General features: G+C 45.2%; 1 protein-coding gene across 1 annotated transcript in view; it reads left to right on the top strand.

The window, feature by feature from the left end:
• Nucleotides 1-2,269: 2,269 nt before the first annotated feature.
• radil (Ras association and DIL domains) overlaps nt 2,270-22,792 on the top strand; it is a gene marked incomplete at both ends in the record, with an annotated part of 43,029 nt that continues 22,506 nt past the window's right edge. The window contains 10 exons of the mRNA XM_080445807.1: nt 2,270-2,353; nt 4,349-4,880; nt 10,122-10,229; nt 11,083-11,198; nt 12,028-12,231; nt 13,840-14,647; nt 16,693-16,823; nt 19,701-19,738; nt 20,875-21,026; nt 22,295-22,407. Coding sequence (XP_080301933.1) covers nt 2,270-2,353; nt 4,349-4,880; nt 10,122-10,229; nt 11,083-11,198; nt 12,028-12,231; nt 13,840-14,647; nt 16,693-16,823; nt 19,701-19,738; nt 20,875-21,026; nt 22,295-22,407 — 2,286 coding nt within the window. The remainder of the gene's footprint in view (nt 2,354-4,348; nt 4,881-10,121; nt 10,230-11,082; nt 11,199-12,027; nt 12,232-13,839; nt 14,648-16,692; nt 16,824-19,700; nt 19,739-20,874; nt 21,027-22,294; nt 22,408-22,792) is intronic.

Below are 22,792 nucleotides of genomic sequence, written 5' to 3'. Positions count from 1 at the left end.
AAAAAATATATATATTCAAAGATTTGTGCAAATTCTCAGGATTTTTCTAAAATAGCAGATATACAAGCTCATAGCGCGGCACTCGATGCCGCGCTTTGAGCTTGTATATCTGCTATTTTTTAATAGCCAAAGAAATCTAAAATGACAGATATGCGTTCCCGGATTGAATGGGTTCAAATGTGATCAGAGTATAAAACGGATGTGACTCCTCCTCCCCGCTTCCGTTTAGTCTTTACTGTCGCGCAAATCTATCCCAATATAAATAAAAATAATAAAAGCATAATATAGCTTGCTGCTTATCAGAAATGGAAATTCTACAATAAAATGTAAAGATATTTTTGAAATATATTTTCGTGAACAGAAATGGTTATGGATTATAGGAGGTGTAGTTCCAGACTCTATATAACATTCAGGAGGTGTAGTTCCAGACTCTATATAACATTCAGGAGGTGTAGTTCCAGACTCTATATAACATTCAGGAGGTGTAGTTCCAGACTCTATATAACATTCAGGAGGTGTAGTGCCAGACTCTATATAACAGGAGGTGTAGTTCCAGACTCTATATAACAGGAGGTGTAGTTCCAGACTCTATATAACATTCAGGAGGTGTAGTTCCAGACTCTATATAACATTTAGGAGGTGTAGTTCCAGACTCTATATAGCATTCAGGAGGTGTAGTTCCAGACTCTGTATAGCATTCAGGAGGTGTAGTTCCAGACTCTATATAACATTTAGGAGGTGTAGTTCCAGACTCTATATAGCATTCAGGAGGTGTAGTTCCAGACTCTATATAGCATTCAGGAGGTGTAGTTCCAGACTCTTTATAGCATTCAGGAGGTGTAGTTCCAGACTCTATATAACATTCAGGAGGTGTAGTTCCAGACTCTATATAGCATTCAGGAGGTGTAGTTCCAGACTCTATATAACATTCAGGAGGTGTAGTTCCAGACTCTATATAACATTCAGGAGGTGTAGTTCCAGACTCTATATAACATTCAGGAGGTGTAGTTCCAGACTCTATATAGCATTCAGGAGGTGTAGTTCCAGACTCTATATAACAGGAGGTGTAGTTCCAGACTCTATATAACATTCAGGAGGTGTAGTTCCAGACTCTATATAACATTCAGGAGGTGTAGTTCCAGACTCTATATAACATTCAGGAGGTGTAGTTCCAGACTCTATATAACATTCAGGAGGTGTAGTTCCAGACTCTATATAACATTCAGGAGGTGTAGTTCCAGACTCTATATAACATTCAGGAGGTGTAGTTCCAGACTCTATATAGCATTCAGGAGGTGTAGTTCCAGACTCTGTATAGCATTCAGGAGGTGTAGTTCCAGACTCTATATAGCATTCAGGAGGTGTAGTTCAAGACTCTGTATAGCATTCAGGAGGTGTAGTTCCAGATTCTGTATAGCATTCAGGCGGTGTAGTTCCAGACTCTATATAGCATTCAGGAGGTGTAGTTCCAGACTCTATATAGCATTCAGGAGGTGTAGTTCCAGATTCTGTATAGCATTCAGGCGGTGTAGTTCCAGACTCTGTATAGCATTCAGGAGGTGTAGTTCCAGACTCTATATAGCATTCAGGAGGTGTAGTTCAAGACTCTGTATAGCATTCAGGAGGTGTAGTTCCAGATTCTGTATAGCATTCAGGCGGTGTAGTTCCAGACTCTATATAGCATTCAGGAGGTGTAGTTCCAGACTCTATATAGCATTCAGGAGGTGTAGTTCCAGACTCTGTATAGCATTCAGGAGGTGTAGTACCAGACTCTATATAGCATTCAGGCGGTGTAGTTCCAGACTCTATATAGCATTCAGGAGGTGTTACATTCAGAGATTGTGGAATAGTTGTCTGGCTATACATGAGACTAGTTGTGAAGAGATGCTTATGTTTTTCTTCCCTCTTCCTGTCCAGTATGACAGGAGACAGTGAGACATGAGACGCGTCTGACCCTCAAGCCTGTGCTGTTGACCCCTGAGTTCAGTGCTGTGGCACGCAAGGGGCGACACATTTACGCCACTATCTGGGTAAGAACCACGCAAACATACGCTCACATGCACGCACACACACACACAGTGATAAATAGATGCAATGATTTTGTTATGTACTATGGATTTAATTTAGGATTCAACTAAGATTCCTCACTGTAGTTCACAGATTTATTAGAAATAATGTCCTTCAACTGTGTGTGTGTGTGTGTGTGTGTGTGTGTGTGTGTGTGTGTGTGTGTGTGTGTGTCAGTTGTTGTGGAACCAGCAGTGACATCATGTTCTACGGCTCTTCGTCCGGGGCCAGTATGTCGCTGCCCTCCAAGAGCCGCATGAAACGTCAGAGCAGAACCTTCACACAGGTACATCCATCTGTCATACTGTAGAGTGTCTGAGAGTGTACAGGCATACATTGTACACTTATAAATGAACACTGATGATTTTACTTCACTTTGTAATGTTTGAGTTTTTCTCACATTTTTTCACATACCACATAATGCTTTTAGTATTATGTGTAGTATTTAGTTTTAATGAATGACCAGGTTGGTTCTCAAACCAATCTGTTCATGTCATGCCCCCACATTAATGTGTTTTAGTCCGTGAACTGTGGCAACCCAGGGGTGGTGGAATTAAGTTTCACCATAAAACGGGAGGCTCAGAGTCAGTTTGCATAACAGAAAGTCTTTATTCAATTATGGTTAGGGAAAAGGGGGGGGGGGGGTGGATCAAAAGCAACTGATGTTCTTCCCAGCTGGGGTCTTTGTCCTTGAGCTTAGGCTTACTTACAGGGGCACGCTCTTGTCCTATAAGCAGAGCAGAAAGAGAGCAGTGAGCCTTTAGGTTTGGGGGGGAAACCCAGCTTTCTCCAGTGGTGTTGGAGTTGACAGTGCCTAGGTGGGCGGAGGGACAGAGAGAAACCAGGTGAGCCACAAAATATGAAGACATCCAAAGTTTATCCGCAGTTGTTCCATAATGTTTGAGAATGACATCCAACTCAACTGCAATGTCCTGCTTACCAGCTTCTTACTGGAAGTAACCTGCTTGTTGTTTGGCATCAACTATAGATGGGTTTCCTGTTTGTAAACATGAGAGGATGATGCGCGCGCAGTGGAGGGTTGAGCAGTAGAGGGCGCTATTACCCGCAGCAGCTCTAGTCAAATGTACATTCATAAAATAAATGGTCTTCACCGGGTTTAATGAAAGTAGATTAAATGATGCAGTTTGTAATATCTTCTTTACTCAATAAAAATGATTTGTCGGAAGTTGGATCTGTTTGTATATAATAGCAGCATTATGCCTATTATGCCTAAAATAGCAGCATTATGCCTATCTAAATCCCGAAAATAACAACAGAGTGAATGGCGCTTCCGGTTCGTTCTACCACCCGCATGCGCAGATTGCGCACTCTGCTCTGTGATGACGTCGCGCGGAAACCCATCTATGCTGCAAGTGTTTGGAGCTGGTTATATAACGTTCAGCTGGTTGATTAGTGGATGGGCTCCAGGTGTGACCGATGCCAATAGAGCGTCGCAGTTCCCGCCCACTTCCTGTTTTTTTTGGTGCCGGAAGAAAAAACTCAATGCATTTTTCCATTGACATTTCCAAAAATATTTATATCTATTAATTTAAGCCTCGAATCAAGCCATCACGAGATGACATGAATCATGACCATAAAACGTTTTTTTCTGTGATTTTTTTTTATTTTATATTTAATTATATGATATACTATATTTAATAAATACCCTTTGTTTTGCCGTTTTCAAAAAAAAATAATCACAGAATCAAACGTTTATGGTCATGATTCATGTCATGTCATGATGGCTTGATTCGAGGCTTAAATTAATAGATATAAATATTTTTGGAAATGTCAATGGAAAAATGCATTGAGTTTTTTCTTCCGGCACCAAAAAAAACAGGAAGTGGGCGGGAACTGCGACGCTCTATTACCTAGTGGCTGTAGAACCTGGACAGGGTAGTACACTCCCTCTATCACACCCCCCCCCAGTCTGAGCTTGACTGATTGCTCAGTTCCCCCTGGTTTGCCACAGAACCTCCTATTTTGTGCCAGGGATCCCCTTAAAATATTTTAGCTCTACATTTTTTCAAGATTGTTTTAATATATTTTTTTTACACTGGCTATTTTCTGGCTATTTTCATAGCCAGTGTAAGTTGTTAAGCAAGTGTTTTGATGCTATTATTAGCGCATTTTGCTGGGGATCCCCAGGAAATAGTGGCTTGGGCATTTTTTGGACATAGTCATGCACATTATCTGGGCATTCGACACATTCATATATTTCTGATATCATAGATGTGCGTGCGTATTTACATTCAGAGTTTAATTTGTGGATTCTCCCCAGGTTCTGTACCGCACTCTGAGCTACCGGGACCGCGTCCCGGTGGAAACCGGCACCATCACCACGCGCGGCGACCGCCGCTCCGTGACCGAGCCCCCGGAGCGGCCGGCGGACGACCCCGCCGAGCTCTCCACCCAGAGCTCCGCCCCCGGCGTCCTGAAGATCTTCGGGGACGAGATCTGCGCCGGCGCCAACTACAAGAGCGTCCTGGCCACGCCGCGCTCCAGCGCCCAGGAGCTGGTCAAAGAGGCGCTGGAACGCTACTCGCTCAACAAGGCCGCCGCCCACTCCTACGTCCTCTGCGACGTGATTGGACGCTTGGAAGTCGTTGGCAGCGGGGCCGGCAGCGGCGGAAACGACATAGACGGCGTGGGCTGGCGGACGGAGTGCCTGCGCCCGCTGGGCGACAACGAGAAGCCCCTCTTGCTCCAGGAGCTGTGGAAGCCCAGAGAGGGACACGCTCGCAGGTTCGAACTGCGCCGGAGAGCGGAGGTGGAGGAACTTAACGCCAAGGATAAGGACACTGTCACCGCTGGTGAGGAGATTATGCACACACACACACACACACACACACACACACACACACACACACACACACACACACACACACACACACACACACACACACACACACACACACACACACACACACACACACACACACACACAAACACACACACATGCACGCATGCGCACACAGACATAGAGACAGCAGACATCAGGCAAATAAGACAGATAGGGGACAAGAGAAGCAAGACAGACAGATGGAGACACACACACGCGCACGCGGTCGTGCGCACGCGGTCGTGCGCACGCGGTCGTGCGCACGCGGTCGTGCGCACGCACATGCACAGATAGACAGACAGACACACACACCCACTCACAGCAGCTGGTCTTTAATTTCCCCTTCATTCTTAACATGTCAAACTCAGCAAAAAAACACAGCTTGTTAGCTATTTTGCAGTACTGTGTGCATGCGTATGTGTGTGCGTGCGTGCGTGCGTGCGTGCGTGCGTGCGTGCGTGCGTGCGTGCGTGCGTGCGTGCGTGCGTGCGTGCGTGCGTGTGTGTGGCTGTGTATGTGAGCGTGTGTGGATAGAGAAAGAAAGAAAGAAAGAAAGCACCCTCTAGTCTCCTCTCTATAAGTAGGCTGCAGCAGACAGATCTAGGCTGTATTTTAAAGAGTCGTTATTATTCTATAGAAAAGCTGTGGCCATGTGCATGGTTAAGCAGCTCTGAGACCTGGGCGGTAGACTAGCTATCTCTCTAAAGATTTATTCAGTTTCCACCAGTGGATCCTCCACTCTGTCTGAGAGAGAGAGAAACACATTCTACTATTACAGTAAAAACCCCAGATTTAATGTATCCATTTGTAAACCCTGAGAGCCGTGTTACAAATGTATCGAAATGGACCCTGAAGAGTGAAATGAACACTGGAGATTTTACTGTGCCTGGCATAAAGTGCTAGAAGAGAGAATTATGGAGGTGCTGGTCGATTGATCGGATGAAAGCTGACCCCCCCCCCCTCCTCCCCCGTGCCTCCGGAGGTGTAGGAGAAGGAAGGAAGGTGGTTGTGTGGTTGAGTGGTTTTATGAATGACAGCTTTCTACTCAAGTGTTGTGGTATTATTGCACTGCTTCCCTTTCATAGTGCTGACCTACACAGCATTCAACGAGCTCACACCTGTACTGACATCTGCACCCGTTGTTAGAACAGACAGACAGATAGACAGGCAGGCAGGCAGACAGACAGGCAGACAGACAGACAGACAGACAGACAGACAGACATTGATTCTGTGCGGGGAATTTAGTTGCTAAAGGCAGGGCAGTTTTATTTGTATAGCACATTTCAACAACAAGGGAATTCATGTGCTTACAGAACATCAAGCAAAGGAAACACAAATATACAATGACGTTAGGATGCATAACAGCTACAGTGCAGAATAGGAAAAAAGATAAGTAACTCAATCAAAGACAGCGGCTAACAGAAAGGTAAAGATCTTTCTTTCTCCTCAAAGTTGTGTTTTAAAAGAAATAAGAGTGGCAGCAGACCTGCAGTTTTCAGGGAGTTTGTTCCAGATATATATGTGGTGCATAAAAAACAAAATGCTAAACAGCACAGCAGTTACAGTAGAAACACAGGACAGCTACAGAAGAGAAAGGAGATCCAACTATGGAAGGGTGACAGCACTGTGCCCTGGGGTGCATCCTTACTACTCAGTAGTACGATTGACAGGCAGCCCTGAAGTCTGACGTGTCTGAAGTCTGAGTCTAGAAAAAAAAAACGTTTCCAGGCCTGGAAAAGGTTTGGATTTACATTGTTTTTGCCTAACATTGCGTGAAATACGTATGTAACATGATAAAATGCAGTGCTGCGCTGCACGAGCTCATGAGTGTGGCCTCATGTATACAGAATATAATAGATCTACAAACCGTGATACCTTGTTACCTTGTAGATCTGTTCTTTTTGTCACGTGACACCTTCGCTCGAGTCTGTCTTGGCGCATTGATAGCACACTGGTGTAAGAGCCTCATTATTGCACTGACTGGTTGTTTAAACCTGATTCAAGACCCGCTGTGATGGTATCCAAGCAGGAAGTAAACCTAGATGCCCCTTGGCAGGGAGAGGGAGAATCAGTGGGAACGAATCCATAGAATGTGTATATCTGGGTTGTAAAGCCAGCTACCTGGGATCTGTATGGATGCTTCTTGTCTAGAGGTAGTTGATGTTGCTGGGTATTGCCGATGGATCTAAAACTAACCTGGGGGTTCCTTTGCCTTTTATGTCGTTGGCTGTGGTGCTGGTGTCATTACGGTGATGTGAGTTGTATCTATATATGGAGCCCCCGATGTCAGTCATGCCCAAAGATAGGGTCTATGATGTCAGGTTTGGATGTTTCGGTTAGCTTCATATATGGGTCTCCCTAAGGGGTTCTGCGCATCCTGACACAGTCTACCTCGCAGTGGTATCCATTTATGATGCTGGCAAGAAAAATGTGTGGGAAGTGGGAACCCTGGGTCTGCCCGTGAGGTACAGTAGTCATGATCCAGGCACTGGTCCACCTACATGGCAGTGAACTTCTCAGCTAGACAGTGTGGTTGGATGATGTTAAAGGTGCTGGAGAAGTCGAAGAAGATTCTCACGGTGTTGCCCCTCAGGGTCAAGGTGGATATACTGTACTGTAGGCCCTACCTAGCAGGTAGATGATGGCATCTTCTACCCTGAGTTTGCCTGGTACGTGATAGAGGGTCATGGACAAGGTAGTCAGTCACCTGCGGTTTCAGGTGTTGCAGGACCAGTTGCACTGGCCTGTAGTTGTGGAGGAAACGAGGGACATCCCTTCTTGGGTACTACTGGGACAATGCAGGAGGATTTCCAGAGTTTAGGCATCCTTCCCACAGCCTTAGGGAGATGTTGAAGAGGTCCTGGAGCACGGCTGCTAGCTGTTCAGTGCACGCCTTCAGCGCCAATTTACACTTATGATCCCAGTCCTGATGTGAATGCACAGTTATGTTCCCAGTCCTGATGTGAATTTACAATTATGGTCCCAGTCCTGATGTACAGTTTCTTCTGAGTTATGAATGGATCACCAAATTACAGAAATTCAAATAGACATAAGATGTTTATGGCTGTTTATCGGCAATGCAGACGACAATGTGTGTGTGTGTGTGTGTGTGTGTGTGTGTGTGTGTGTGTGTGTGTGTGTGTGTGTGTGTGTGTGTGTGTGTGTGTGTGTGTGTGTGTGTGTGTGTGTGTGTGTGTGCGTGCGTGCGTGCGTGCGTGCGTGCGTGCGTGTGTGTGTGTGTGTGTCTGCGTGCGTGTGTGTGTGTGTGTGTCTGCGTGCGTGTAGTGAGTAGGAACTGTGTAGTGAGTGACCATTACCTGAATTTAAAGCAGCCATATTGCATGAAATAGTAGTAGGGTCAATATAATGTAGCTGTTAACAATGATTCTAATTAAGGTCCTGTTCCATATAGTGCTGAAGAGCCTTTCTAGTGAGCCAACACACACTCAAGAGCAGCACCCCGACTCTGCTGCTGTGAAAGTGAACTAAATTGTATTAGCACACTAATATATATTATTAAATCAAATACATACTAATAGATGAAATGTGTGCCATACACACTAACACACTTATTCATATTATTCACCCTAACCCGCTCTCTCTCTCTTTCACACGCGCGCTCTCTCTCTCTCTCTCTCTCAGTGTTTATAAAGAAAATACTGAAGTTTGTGTGTGTTGCATACGTTAAGCAATGCAATTAATGAATGCAATTAAGTGTGTGTTGGATTGTATTCTCACACACATACTTGCTAAACACATTGTATGTGTAGGATATGTTCTAAATACATCACAGCACAGGTGAAGCACAGTACAGTATTCCAATGATTCCCCAAACTGTGGCCCCCCTCTGGCCGCATTAAGTGGTCAGATGGGTGGGCCGCTAACGCTTTGCAGCGTTGGCGGCCCACCCAAAACAGTTTTTTTTTAAATATATAAAATTTTTATTTTCAAGATTTTTCAAAAATAGCAGATCTACAAGCTCGTAGCGCGGCACTCGGTGCCGCACTACGAGCTTGTAGATCTGCTATTTTTTAATAGCCAAAGAAATCTAAAGTGACACAGATGCGTTCCAGGTCTTAATGGGTTTAATGCGTCACTTACCGCTCCATTGGAAGGAAAGTTCTTGACTTCTTGACTAATTGAAATCGAAACCTTGAAGGAAAGCACAAAGCTTGCTGATGGGGTAGAAAACGATACTCAAGAGTTCAAATACGATTAACAGAAAATTAATCAGATTAAATTTGAGTAATGGAATTGGTTTAGTGTAACGACCTCACCAAAATGTCAAAGTTTGGCTTTGTTTTTGTGACTGTATGTTAAGCAATTTTAAGGTTTGACATATCTTGAGATGAGCATTTACCAACATTTTTGCCATATTTCAAGTAATAATCTGCATAATCGATTATGAAAAATAAGACCTCAGAGTTGCAGAACTAACAGTAGTTGGACAGTGATGTGTTACTTAGAAGAAGTCCTACACATCACACCTTCAGCTAAATATCTCTTTCTGATATGAAATGTGAACACGTCATTCTTTCTATGCATGATGACCAGGTGGTGCGGGTTTTGGGGGTTGTGCCATGTGACCTTTTCCTCCAAAATCAGGTGGATGTCAGTGAAAACACGGTTTGAGTTTCTCTGTGCTGAGCAGGAAAGATGAGACCCATGGCTTTCTAAATGTGATGTTATTTATTTTTTATTTTGCATCAGCTAGGGAAAGAAAGTGACAACACACTTGAATATGTGTTATATTAATCTGAACTGGACGCTAAATTTGTTTCCCTAGCGGGAGCGCTTGTTTTACAGCGCCGACGGAGGCGCACCATTTGAAGCGGACTTGAGCCACGAGAAGCACTGCAGAGTGAGCTCAGGCGAGCGAGTTGCCGTGCCGAACATTGCGAAGTCCCGATAGGGACAGAATCGTAAATCATCGAGTCCCCCCACAGCCGAGCGCTCCCTAGTACCCCCCGTTTCAGCCAATCGTCTGGCCCCGCTCATCCTAGGAACACAAATATCGCGAACTGGACAACTGAATTTAGAAATGAATACATCCCATCTAAATCCTAAACTATTGTATTTCCCCAAATGAGTCTCAGTGATATCTGACTGATTTTGGTACAGTAGGTCACATCAAAGTTGGTTGGTGTTTGGGGGGGAGGGGCTTGTTCTCTTAGCCCGTCCCCTTCTGTTAATCCCTCCCACCCTGCTGTAGGGTCCAAAACACCCCAATTCCTGGTGGCTCTAATGGGTCGGTCTGGGCTGGGCAGACACAGGAGCTCCCCCCTGCGGTCTGGTCGAGTGGTACAGTCCAGCTCTAAAGGTGGGGACTGCCCTCAGGTAGGGTGGCTGTCAATCATCGTCCATGGAGACCACCTACTACCTGCCTCCCCTTCCAGTACCACCCCCCCCCCCCCTCCCATCGCCAGTGACTCTACTTGACGTGCGTTTGTGTGAGCGTTTGTGAATCCATCGCATGGTCTCCTCTCAGTCCTCAGATTCGCTGGGGGGGGGGGTTGGGGTGGATGGGGTGGAGGGTGGGGCGGGGGGGGACGGGGGGTTGCCCGCTTCACATTTCATCTGGTTCACTGATGTTTGGCTCCATCCAACGCCACTCTGTTCATTTGACTCCCGTCTGACTCCCGTCTGACTCCCGAAATCACCTGATTCACTACAAGCTTTGACCCAGACCTCATGACTCATAACCTGCCATAAGACCAAAAAAAATACCATATTTACATTAATATTTATATCCATCTATATGTTTAATATATCTACAGTATATTAGTATTAAATGAAAATAATAAAAACACAAACCATAATATCAATTGCAATATATCTGCTTGTTTAGTCTTGTTTAATCTACATTATTGTCATGTTGTGTCCAGTTGTTTGTTCGTTGTTGTGTATACCATGTGTAAATAGAAAAGAAAAATTGCTTTTGAACAGCAGTCTCTGTTTCCCCCAGTCTCATTCCATAATGATGTTACCTTTACCTTTACCCTCTACTGTCCCCTCGATCCCTTTCATCTCTCCTTGCACCCTCCCTTCTTTTGTCGTCCCTTTTTAAAAATGATTGTCCCTCTATTTCTCACTCATCTCCTCTGCTTCCTCTTCCTCTCGTGTTCTCTCTCTACTGCTTCCTCTTCCTCTCGGTATATCCTCTTCCTTTTTAGATATCAACGCTCAGGCCCGGAAGCTCCAGAGGAACCGGGCCAAGGGAACGTTGACGCTGCCAAGGAATGGCACCTCTTCCCTCTGCCGCAGTCTGAGTGAGACTAGCCTCAACCAGGTGGAGACACACACACACACACACAAACACACACACACGCACGCACGCACGCACGCACGCACGCACGCACGCACGCACGCACGCACGCACGCACGCACGCACGCACGCACGCACGCACGCACGCACGCACGCACGCACGCACGCACGCACGCACGCACGCACATTAACATTTTTTATGTGCATTTGAATACCGTTGCTGTCGGGCAGAAACCTCTTATCTCCATATTCTAATTTTTTGTGTTTTTTTGTAAATTAAATTAAGGGATAGTTCACCCCCAAAATGACTTTTTTTCCTATCAATTAGTCACCCCATGGAGACTTGAATTCATGGATCTTTTTTTGGCCGATCTACACCAGACTTTTTAAAGCGCGCGTATGCGTGGAATTTGCTGCGCGCGTACAGTGCGTTTGGAAAGATCCAATTGATATCAATGATACCGGCTACATCAGGCGCGCGGATACGCGAGCCTCGAATATGCAGGCTTTAAAATAGGACTGGATCTAAAAGAGCGTTTGTGTGTGTCGCTTTGAAAAGTCTGGTGTAGATCGGCCGTAAGCCAATCATTTGATGACCGGCAGCGGTTCCGGTAGGAGACACAAAGAGTCGCCTTTTTTGTCTCCTACCGGAACCGCTGCCTACCGGTCCACTGGTCATCAAATTATTGGCTTAGGAATGCGACAAAAACAAAACAATATCCATGAATTCAAGTCTCCATGATCTGCAAGCAAGCCCGAAACGCGGCGCGAAAGCAATATGTTTTCTGCTTGTCAGAGACGATATAGTGACTGATTCGTCGTGTCATTGTTGTTATTTTGCGTGTTTTCTCAGCTTGGAGACGGAGACGAGCCCAAGCGTTTTTACTCCACCTTGCCCGGCCCCCTGAGGGGAACGCGCGGTGGGGGGCGAGAACGCGACGCCTCCTGCAACGGCCGGAGGAAAGAGGAGGGGAGTCAGGGGGGAGGAGGAGGAGGGGTGAGGCACTCCCTCTACCAATCACCACACCTGCTGCTGCTACAGGGCTACAACAAACAGGTGAGACATTTAGTATCTAGTGAGTAAGGCTGTAGTTCTCAAACCTTTTTGTGTCAAGGACCCCCAAATTGATATGTATTTGGCCGCGGACCCCCATCTGAAAAGCTTTTGTGCCAGGGACCCCAGAAGAGAAGATTGTTGTTTAAAAAAAATCTCAATATTTTAAAAAATAGCAGATGTACAAGGTACAAAAAATAGCAGATGTACAAGCTCGAGCTTGTACATCTGCTATTTTTGAATAGCCAACATATACATGGATAAAGTGGTTAAAATGAAAATGATTGTGATGCTATGTTAACTACTTTAGCTGGGGACCCCCTGGTACACCCCCCAAGGACCCCTGGGGGTCCCCGGACCCCATTTTGAGAACCAGTGCTGTAGTGTGTAAGGAAAGGTGGTTGTATGCAGGGTTCCATCATGGGGGGTGAGGAGGACGGACTCACCCTCTCTTTATTTTCATTTAATTTCCGCCTGGGTTTTGTAAGTGCCAGTCAAGTAAAAAGTTCGATTCCCGATCCCAACAACCTTTGCTGCGTGTCACTCCCCATCTCTCTCTCCCCATTTCCTGTCAGCCTACTGTCTTATCCATAATAAAGGCATAGGGTGGCACAGGGTTGGTAAAGTTGCTGCCCACGACTGTGGAGACTGTGGTTTATTGCTTCCTTCATGGTGCATCCGGCCTGGCCAGGCGGCTCCCAACAAACACAATAGGCTCTGGGCATAACTGTAGCAGCAGGTTTCCAGGATCGAGGCATCATAACCCGTTTCCTGTGCCAGTTCAGTTTTATGGCAAACGGTAGCTAACTACTTCAAAAGAGTGAGAAACGCCCTCGGGCACCAACACCAGAGGGAGCCCAGATTCGGCACAAACATGGGGATGAATTCATTGTTCATGTTCATGTTTTTCTGTAAATATACTTTTACTGCTCCTTGTATTGATGATGATTTCTTGTATAGTATTGTATGTCTTTATATGTCTTGATGAATTGAATACACAGGACCACAATGGAAACAAGCCCTCAGGCCTTTTTGTGTTATCCTTTTATTATTGTACTAGAGGTTCGGGCCGCTACACAGCCCTCACTTATAGTAGCCTGGCCCGCACATCGGAGACAGAGACAGTGGATGGGCTTTTTTGTCAGCCTAATCCGCATGTACACGTTCATTATCCATCTGTCATCCAACCGCATTAGATAATGTATTTGTTTTTATGCTGCTGTTCTATCATGTGACATTCAGTGTAGGCTGCTATAATATTTGCGAGTGAGTAGGCTATTGTAACTTTAGGACAACTGCTAAAAAAACGAAGATGTGCCCCTTATAACTGCCTCTGTGTCAGTGTGAAGATTTTTGTTTCCTACCTACCTGCTGCTACATTGGAGCGGATTTTTTTTTGGGTGCGCCAGTGTTTCCGCCCGGACGTTTTTTACAGATTCACGCTTACCAAAAAAAAGACTCCTCTTTCCTCCTACGCCTCCTTAATATAGACGACAGCAACATGTTCTTAAAATTACTGGTCGGTGTTACACCAATTTAAAAAATATATGTTTTATTGATGTGACATGTGACTCATCCATCCATCCTGACTGCATACGGCTGTGTTTCCAGGACTGCCTGGTGTCCCTGTTGAACCGAGAGCAGCACACGGTGGGCCAGGAGACCCCGTCGGCCCGCCCCAACATCTGCCTGTCGTCCCCGGACATCCTGCCCCTGCACTGCCGCCTGCGGCGCGTCGCCGCCCCGCCCCGTCGCAGCAACAACAACGCCGGCGGCGGCTACCGGGCGCCGTCGTCGGACATGGACACGCCGGACGGCCAGCGGCTCTGCGTGGCCGTGGAGCCCCTCCCCCATGCCGCCGTCCTGGTAAACTTCTCGCGGTGCGAGCGCTCCACCGTGCTGCGCCACGGCGACCTGCTCTCCTTCGGCGCGCACTACATCTTCCTGTACAAGGACCCCACGGGCGCCAAGCCGCTGCCCGCCCAGACGCTGGCCCGCCTCCGCTCGCTGGGGCAGCTGTACGACGTAGGCGGGGGCGGAGGAGGGGGGCCGGGGGGGGAGGAGGGGGTGGGGTTCATTGGGGGAGGAGGAGAGACGTGTAAGATGTGCGGCTCCACGCTGCGGGACAGGAGCGGGCCGGTGGTCGCCAGCGCAGTGGCTGTGGCCGTGAGGCGCGGCATCAAACCACAGCTGGTGAAAGGCAGCGGCGCGGGAGGAGGAGGTGGGGGAGGTGGGACACTCAGTCTGGCGGTAGGGGACAGAGGAGGAGGAGGAGGTGGAGGAGGAGGACCTGTAGGTGGGGGAGGAGTTGGAGTTGCAGTTGGAGTTGGAGGTCAGAAGAGGAGGCTACAGCTGGAGTTCGAGCAGGTCCACGAGGACCAGCTGTTGAACAGGATCGTCTCCCTCATTGAGCCTGGAGGTCTGTGCTTATTCTGAATAATACCACACAGTCTATTATAATGTATAATATCAATTATAATATCATTATCATCTTTATTTGTATAGCACCGTTTCAAAACAGTTACAAAGTGTTAACATCAGGGGTTCCCAAACTTTTTAGCTCAAGACCCAAAAGAGAAATTAGACGTTTGCCCCGGTAGCCAAATGAGTTGAAAATAGCAGATCCAAGCTCGCAATGCGTCGCTACGCGCCGCGTTGCGAGCTTGTGGATCTGCTATATTCCCATAAATCTAGCTCACATCACACGGTCAAAAAATTAAGACTTCGTTATACAAAAATGGCAGAAAAAAAACTATGGCCATTTTTGTATAATGAAGCCTTTATTTCTTGACTGTGTGATGTGAACTATACGTAGATTTCTTCTCTTAAAGTCCTCAGCAGGTGGTGTAAGCTGTCAATAAATGCTGATATGAGGAATCAAGGAAGTGCAGTGTCAAGTTGGAAGGCGATCAGATGAGCGACCTGGCTCCGAACGGCCACACATTCTGAACATGCCCAAACTGGCTATGCAATAATAATTAATAATATTAATAAAAAGTAGATGTACTGTAGATGAAGAGAAATATGAAATCAGGTATTGAGAGCATGTTGATAGAAGTAAGTTTTAAGAGGTGATTTGAAAGAGGATAGGGTCTGTCGGGTGAAAACCCCATATGTCCAAAACTGTTACTCTTCAGGATACTAAATTCTAAAAAAGCAAAAGTAGCAGATCAACAAGCTCGAGCTTGTAGATCTGCTACTTTTGATGCTTTTGTGTGACACTGTAGTATGATCAAGTAGGGCATTAATTTACAGAAAAAACACAAAAGGTTAGAATAAGAGGTTTTTGCCCGACAGCAACGATATAAAATATACAGGTATTCAGAGCAAGTTGATAGAAGCGAGTTTTAAAGAGGTGATTTTGAAAGAGGATATTTTAAGTTTGACAAATTGTCCCAGAGTCCTGGAGCCCTGGTGGCAAGGCCCCGTTGTCCTTTTGTCTTCATGTTGACCATGATAGTGCGTCGTCGACACAATCGCTTTCGATTTGGGCTGCAGGGCTGTGTCTTACGTCCTTTACCCCCCTGCCTCTCTGCTTAATTCTCTCTACTGCTGCTCTCCTGTCTAAATAAAGCCAAACCTGTCCGAAATCCCTAACAAAGGAGCTGCCAGGGTGAACTGTGCTCCCACAGTACAAAAGGTTCTGTGCAGCAGCTGAACCTGTATATTTATTTCTATGTCTCTCTCTCTCTCCAAGGTTATTATAGTTTAGCAGTTTTTATTTATTCATTTCTTCTTTACATTTTGTTTTCATATCAGTTTATTAGTTTCGATTAGTTTTCAGAGTGTGTTTGCTAGTTTAGTTTATATTTTTTATATCTTTTTTAAAGCTTCTGTTTTAGTAAAATGTTTATTAGTTTTAGTGTTTAGTAGTTTGGTAGTTGTGGTAGTCAGGGGCGAGATGTAACAAGTTCATAAAATACTTTTACGATATACTTTTATATATACTTTTAGCTAAAATATTTGAAATATAATATATTGACAACAGAACTAAAAACTGCTGCAGTTAAAATATTGGAAGATTTCATATCCACCCAATTAGGCTCACTGTATTTATGAAATATTGACAAATACTAAAACCAACATTCTATGATTTTAGTTTATTTTAGTTGGTTTATAAACACACAAAAACAGTTCCAGATAGTTATACTTTTTTTTTGGAAAGCCTCGTTTTTATTTTTATTTCAGTTGATTTAAACAATAATAATTAGACCTATTTCATCCCACGGGGTAAATTGAGTTTTCAGATTCAGCCAGCTGAGTGCTTCTCTCTGGGAGCAGGGGGGGGGGCAGTTAGGGGTTAAGTGTCTTGCTCAGGGACACCTCCACACATTGCCATGGCGCGGGAATTGAACCTGGGACCTTTTGCTTCTCAGGCGGGCTATTATTTACTGTATGTTGAATTGTCAGTTTTAGTTAACTATAATAACCATCTCTCTCTCTCTCTCTGTGTCTCTCTCTCAGGAGATGACCATAAGTTGACTCCAGCCTACCTGCTGTGTCTGTGTATACAACACTCAGCCGCCACGTTCCCTCCAGGCAGCTTCGGGAAGCTCCTGCTCAAGATAGTGAGACGTATACAGAGCATCGCGTGGGTCAGTGCTCACTCTCCCCCCTGTCCGTCCCATCTGTCCCTGACCGTGTGTTCACAGAAAACTCCTCCGTGTTCATTTAAAGCAGTAGTGAAGGACCACCCAAATTGATAATGTATTTGGCCGCGGACCCCCATCTGAAAATGTTTTGTGCCAGGGACCCCCCAGAAGAAAAGATTTGTATTAAAGAAGAAAATAATATATATATTAAAAAACACAAGAAAAAAAATCTAAAATAGCAGATCTACAAGCTCATCTGCTATTTTTGAATAACCAACGTATGAATGGATAAAGTGGTTAAAATGATTGTGATGCTGTATTAACTACTTTTACTGCGGACCCCCTGGAACCACTTTAAGAACCAATGATTTAAAGCAGGGGTCTTCAACAGGGGTTCCGGGACCCCTAGGGGGTCCTCAGAGTTACTACAGGGGGTCCACCAAATCTTAGCCAAATATAGCAGATCTACAAGCTCACAACGCCTCGCACTGGGAGGCGTTGTGAGCTTGTAAATCTGCTATTTTTGGCAAAGAGGTATAGGTGTAGACTAGAGGAAAAAAAGAGCAGACCAAGTAAAAAAAAAACTGAAACACTTTTATACAATATAGAGGGGGTCCCTGCTTCATTTCTTTCTCAGCTAGGGGGTCCTTGGCCTGAACAACGTTGAAGACCCCTGATTTAAAGGGTATTTCACATAACATTTCACCATTTGTCATTGAATTATGAGTGGATAAATGAACACAGGGGATTTTACTGGTGCTTTCTCTCTGTGTTTCTCCGTGCTCGTGGCTGTAGCTACTGTACTTAACGCTGTTTTCTACTTAAGATGACCTCATGTGGAGAAAGCAGGTCAGCCGTGTCGGGTCAGGTGAATCGTTAAGCAGCAGGGGTGGAACGTTTCACTTACACATGCACAACACGCACGCATAAGCGCACGTATATGCGTATACGATGGCAGCCTTTGCTTGCAACCGGCTTACGTTTGCACTCCACAGCCTTGGTTCACTACTGTGTGGAATTTCAGTGTCACACTGTCTGTCTGTCTGTCTGTCTGTCTGTCTGTCTGTCTGTCTGTCTGTCTGTCTGTCTGTCTGTCTGTCTGTCTGTCTGTCTGTCTGTCTGTCTGTCTGCCTGTCTTTAATTGAAATGCATAGTTGGAGAGAGAGATCAACCAGGTGCTAAAAGGAGATAAAAGTTGAGTTAAAAACGCAGATTGGTGCTGGAACCAAAACTTTGAAAAGAGGAAAGATCCGAGCACTCAAAAAATAAAGGAGTAGAGGGCGTAAAATTAAAGTACTTTAACACATCCACTGCCAAGGGCTAATCTCATAATGTACTCACCAGTGCCAAGGTGTTTTTGTTGTTTTTTTGTTTTTTTCATGTCGCCATAGATCTTGTTAAAATCCTTAAGATTGAGCGCTACACGGTCTGTTTACATCCGCGAGATCTCCCTGTATCTCCCAGTGAAAACCACGTGTCAAACGGGGCATCCATGTTTGAGTTAGAGCGGATTACGTTAAACAGTGAAATGCGAGGAGAAAAAACTACAGGAAGAGAATTGAGTTTCAGTTTCGTCTGTAGAATGGGAGCGGGCGTGCTCGTCAAAACCGGATCCCAAATAATTCTATTTCCTGTCATCAAACCGGAAACGGAAGTGGATCAAAAAAATTCCGAAAGTGCACCCGGACCGCGCATGCGCGAAAAGACCGCAGCCCGTAGGGCTACGGTCTCGGCGCTTAACAGTTGGATTTAACGGCCCGTAGGACTACGGTCTTGGCAGTTAATGTGTTAATCATGTCTACACAATGTTTCAACCAGAACTGGTCTTCATCAGGACAAGTATGAGACTGACAAACAAACACAGGCCATGAATAATGTCAGAACACATGAGAGATGCAAGCACCGTTAATCAATCACAATTAGTATAGTACCTAACACACCCAGAACTACACGTGTGTGTATTATACACACTGACACTAGTTATGGTCGAAACATGTTGGCTTAAAACATTTTGAAGATGATTAAAGTACTTAGATTTTACACCCTCCGGATTACACTGAAGTTAACGCACCGGACGTTGCTGTGTGGAGCAGTGAAACTGTGCGACTGATGCATTGTGGGTACATGGGTCTGGACCACTGGAAGATATACGACCGCAGCACGCTGTCTTGTTGCCATAGCAACCCTGACCACCAAAAGAGACTATTTGGAAGTTTAGTTAACAAATGATCCGCTCTATATGATAATTACTAACGTGTGTGCGAGTGCGTGCGTGATTGTGAATGTGAGTGTGAGTGTGTGTGTGTGTGTGTGTGTGTGTGTGTGTGTGTGTGTGTGTGTGTGTGTGTGTGTGTGTGTGTGTGTGTGTGTGTGTGTGTGTGTGTGTGTGTGTGTGTGTGTGTGTGTGTGTGTGTGTGTTTTCGTGTGTGTGTGTGTGTGTGTGTGTGTTTTCGTGTGTGTGTGTGTGTGTGTGTGTGTGTGTGTGTGTGTGTGTGTGTGTGTGTGTGTGTGTGTGTGTGTGTGTGTGTGTGTGTGTGTGTGTGTGTGTGTGTGTGTGTGTGTGTGTGGGTGGGTGGGTGGGTGGGTGTGTGAGTGTAAATTGTAAAGAGAGAAGTGGTATCGTTTTCTGGTGGTTAGCGAGCTCTTTGAGACGCTCAGCTCTCCTACGCACAACCTAAAAGTTTGATGAGCTCCTTAATTGCTCTCTCTCTCTCTCTCTCTCTCTCTCTCTCTCTCTCTCTGTGTGTGTGTGTGTGTGTGTGTGTGTGTGTGTGTGTGTGTGTGTGTGTGTGTGTGTGTGTGTGTGTGTGTGTGTGTGTGTGTGTGTGTGTGTGTGTGTGTGTGTGTGTGTGTGTGTGTGTGTGTGTGTGACACTTGCAGGAGAGGACAAAGGAGTTGGCACAGAAGCAAGCTCAGCAGTGAGTATTATTTTCCACCTTAGAGAGAGAGAGAGAGAGAGAGAGAGAGAGAGAGAGAGAGAATGTGCTTGTTGCTGTCTATACAAATGTTTAAATGCATTACTTTATACATGGATTAAAGATGACAGATTTCAGTCGTTTTCCAGCACCTTCCATGAAACCCTAATGGTCTCGGATATTTCCTAAAAGCAAAGGTTAAAGCATCGATCTCCAATTTCTTCAACTGGTTCTCTGTATGTAGAACAGCAGTACCATAGGTTTATGATGATACTACCTAATAATAATTCAACCAAGGGCCCAGCATTGGCCTTTGAAATTGAGTCTATATGGGAAGTGAGTTCAAGTGACAGTTCATATGAATGGCCTGTAGTTTCGCTGTTTTACCCCTGCTGGTGTCAGAAAGAATTTCTCTCAACGCAAGCGGATGGGTTTTTGACGAACTTTAGACTTGATTTTCTTACCTTAATAAACATTGTCATAAATACTATATGCTTCCAGTCGCTAGTTTAAAGTCTCCTTTCAATCACCATGATATGCATTTTGGTAAATTATGGTCCCATTTATTTTAAATTGACGATAAAGTAGGGTATGCTCTAGGTCGGAGGGGCGGGATGATTTGATTGACAAGCTACACAACCAATAGCATTCATTCCCCGCCCCCGCTCTTGATTGACAAGCTACCCAACCAATATTGGTCTGGTTGCATTGCGCAGGATATGACGCGATATAGAAAGAAAGAAAGACATTCCTGAACAATCGGCTTCATTTATGGTCTGTAGAAACCAATGGCGTCGCTTTGTCCATTCTTTTTCAGTCCATGAATTCAACATGTGTGGAAAGAAAAGGTTTATGTTTAGGAAACACAGCACTAGTGTGGAGGACTTCATAAATCACAGATTAGGACTAAATATAAGATATGGCATTCATTAAATGCCTGTCCAAAAATGTTGATCTCCTCACCAGGATAGTAAAACAAACCTCTGTGTGTGTGTGTGTGTGTGTGTGTGTGTGTGTGTGTGTGTGTGTGTGTGTGTGTGTGTGTGTGTGTGTGTGTGTGTGTGTGTGTGTGTGTGTGTGTGTGTGTGTGTGTGTGTGTGTGTGTGTGTGTGTGTGTGTGTGTGTGTCCGTCCGTGCAGTCAGGACCCGGCCTCTCTGTCTCTGCTCAGCATCTCTGATCTGATCCCAGACCTGCAGACCATCTTCTTCTGGATGTCCAACTCCATAGAGATCCTCTACTTCATCCAGCAGAGGTCTCCTGCCTACACACACACCCTGGAGACACTGCAAGGTATAACAACACGCACGCACGCGCACACACACACACACACACACACACACACACACACACACACACACACACCCTGGAGACACTGCAAGGTACCCACACACACGCACGCACGCACGCACGCGCACACACACACACACACACACACACACACACACACACACACACACACACACACCCTGGAGACACTGCAAGGTACCCACACACACGCACGCAGAAGCAAAAAGCAGAGGATGCATTTAAAGGCTTTAAAGAAGAGATGCCTGAAGAAGCTCTATTGACTGAAACGTTGCTTAAATGTTTACATTTTTGACTAATAAAGTATTCAATCAGTCAAAAAGTTTGCAAGATTAAGCTGCAGAAAGACACTGACAAACAGGATTGAATGTATTATATCCGCTTGGCAGGAGATAACAAAGTGTTAATGATGAGTATTGGGATAACAGCTGAAGAGTCATTTGTTACAATGACATTTATACTGATACAGCTAAAAGAACCCCCCCCAACTCTCTCGTTGTTGTCGGGCAGAAACCTTGTATCTCCATATATCCAGTGGACGGGCTTGACCTCTGATGTCACGCTCATGTCACCATGACTCAGCCATAACCATATAAGGAGTTCCCAATGCAGCCATGCCCAAATATGGAGTGTGTTGTCTAACCTCAATGTGTCGTCATGGCATCAGGCGCAAACAAATCAGTCAGCTTCATATATTGGCACAAAATGGGGCATGCCCATATATGGGCATATACTGATGACATCAGGGATCTCCATATATGGGTATAAAAGGGACAAGGTCTGACAGATATAGATATTTCCATATATGGGCATATCAGCATGCCCATATATGGGTATACTGTATACTGATGACATCAGAGATCTCCAGATATGGGCATATCAGTCGGATCAGCAGTGCAATGTAGGTGTGAGGGCCGCGTAGCTGTTAGTTAGGGAAAATAGCAGATCTACAATCTCACAACGCGCCGCTATGCGACGCGTTGTAAGCCTGTAGATCAGCTATTTTCACTACATTACTACTACTACTACTACTAATTTTTTTTAAAGGCTGCCTATTTTCACTATAAAAAAATGTAATCATATTTTTTTAAAGGCTTGTAAATCGGCCTATTTTCACTATTTTATAATGTTATAAAAATAAATAATTTAAAAAAGCTTCTAGATCGGCTCATTTTCACCATTTAAAATGTAAAAGAAATAATAATAATACTACGATGTATTCATCAGTTTTTTTCTGCCGTCTGTGTGTCTAGGGTCCAAGGAGTCATTGCTATCGGCAACCATCTCAGCCAATGAGGAGGCCATGACCATCCTGGAGGAAGTGATCATGTACACTTTTCAGCAGTGCGTCTACTATGTCACCAAGGTAATGTGTCCCCATGGCAACGCTATGCTCACCCCAGGGAGGGAGGCAGGCAGGAAGAGGAGTAAACAAGGGCAAAGTGTTAGTCACAGAACTATGCCAGCGTTGTGACGTTCTAGGGTTGTACACGGGTCGTATACTAGTGTACACACACACACGCACGCACACACGCATGCAGGCACGCACGCACACACGCATGCACGCACACACGCACGCACACACACACACACAAAAATGAGTTAAGGTCCGTTCACACCCAGATCATTTGTTTCGTGTGATTAATCAGCATTAATTCAAACTGCTGTTTATGTTATTATGAGTACATCCACACACACACAAGCATTTTAATGGCATTCATAAAATCACAGCCATAAAACGTTGATGACCT

This window comes from Gymnoscopelus braueri (assembly GCF_963280865.1).
Source record: "Gymnoscopelus braueri genome assembly, chromosome: 2".
NCBI lineage: Eukaryota > Metazoa > Chordata > Actinopteri > Myctophiformes > Myctophidae > Gymnoscopelus > Gymnoscopelus braueri.
This window is presented reverse-complemented; position numbering and strand designations above follow the sequence as displayed.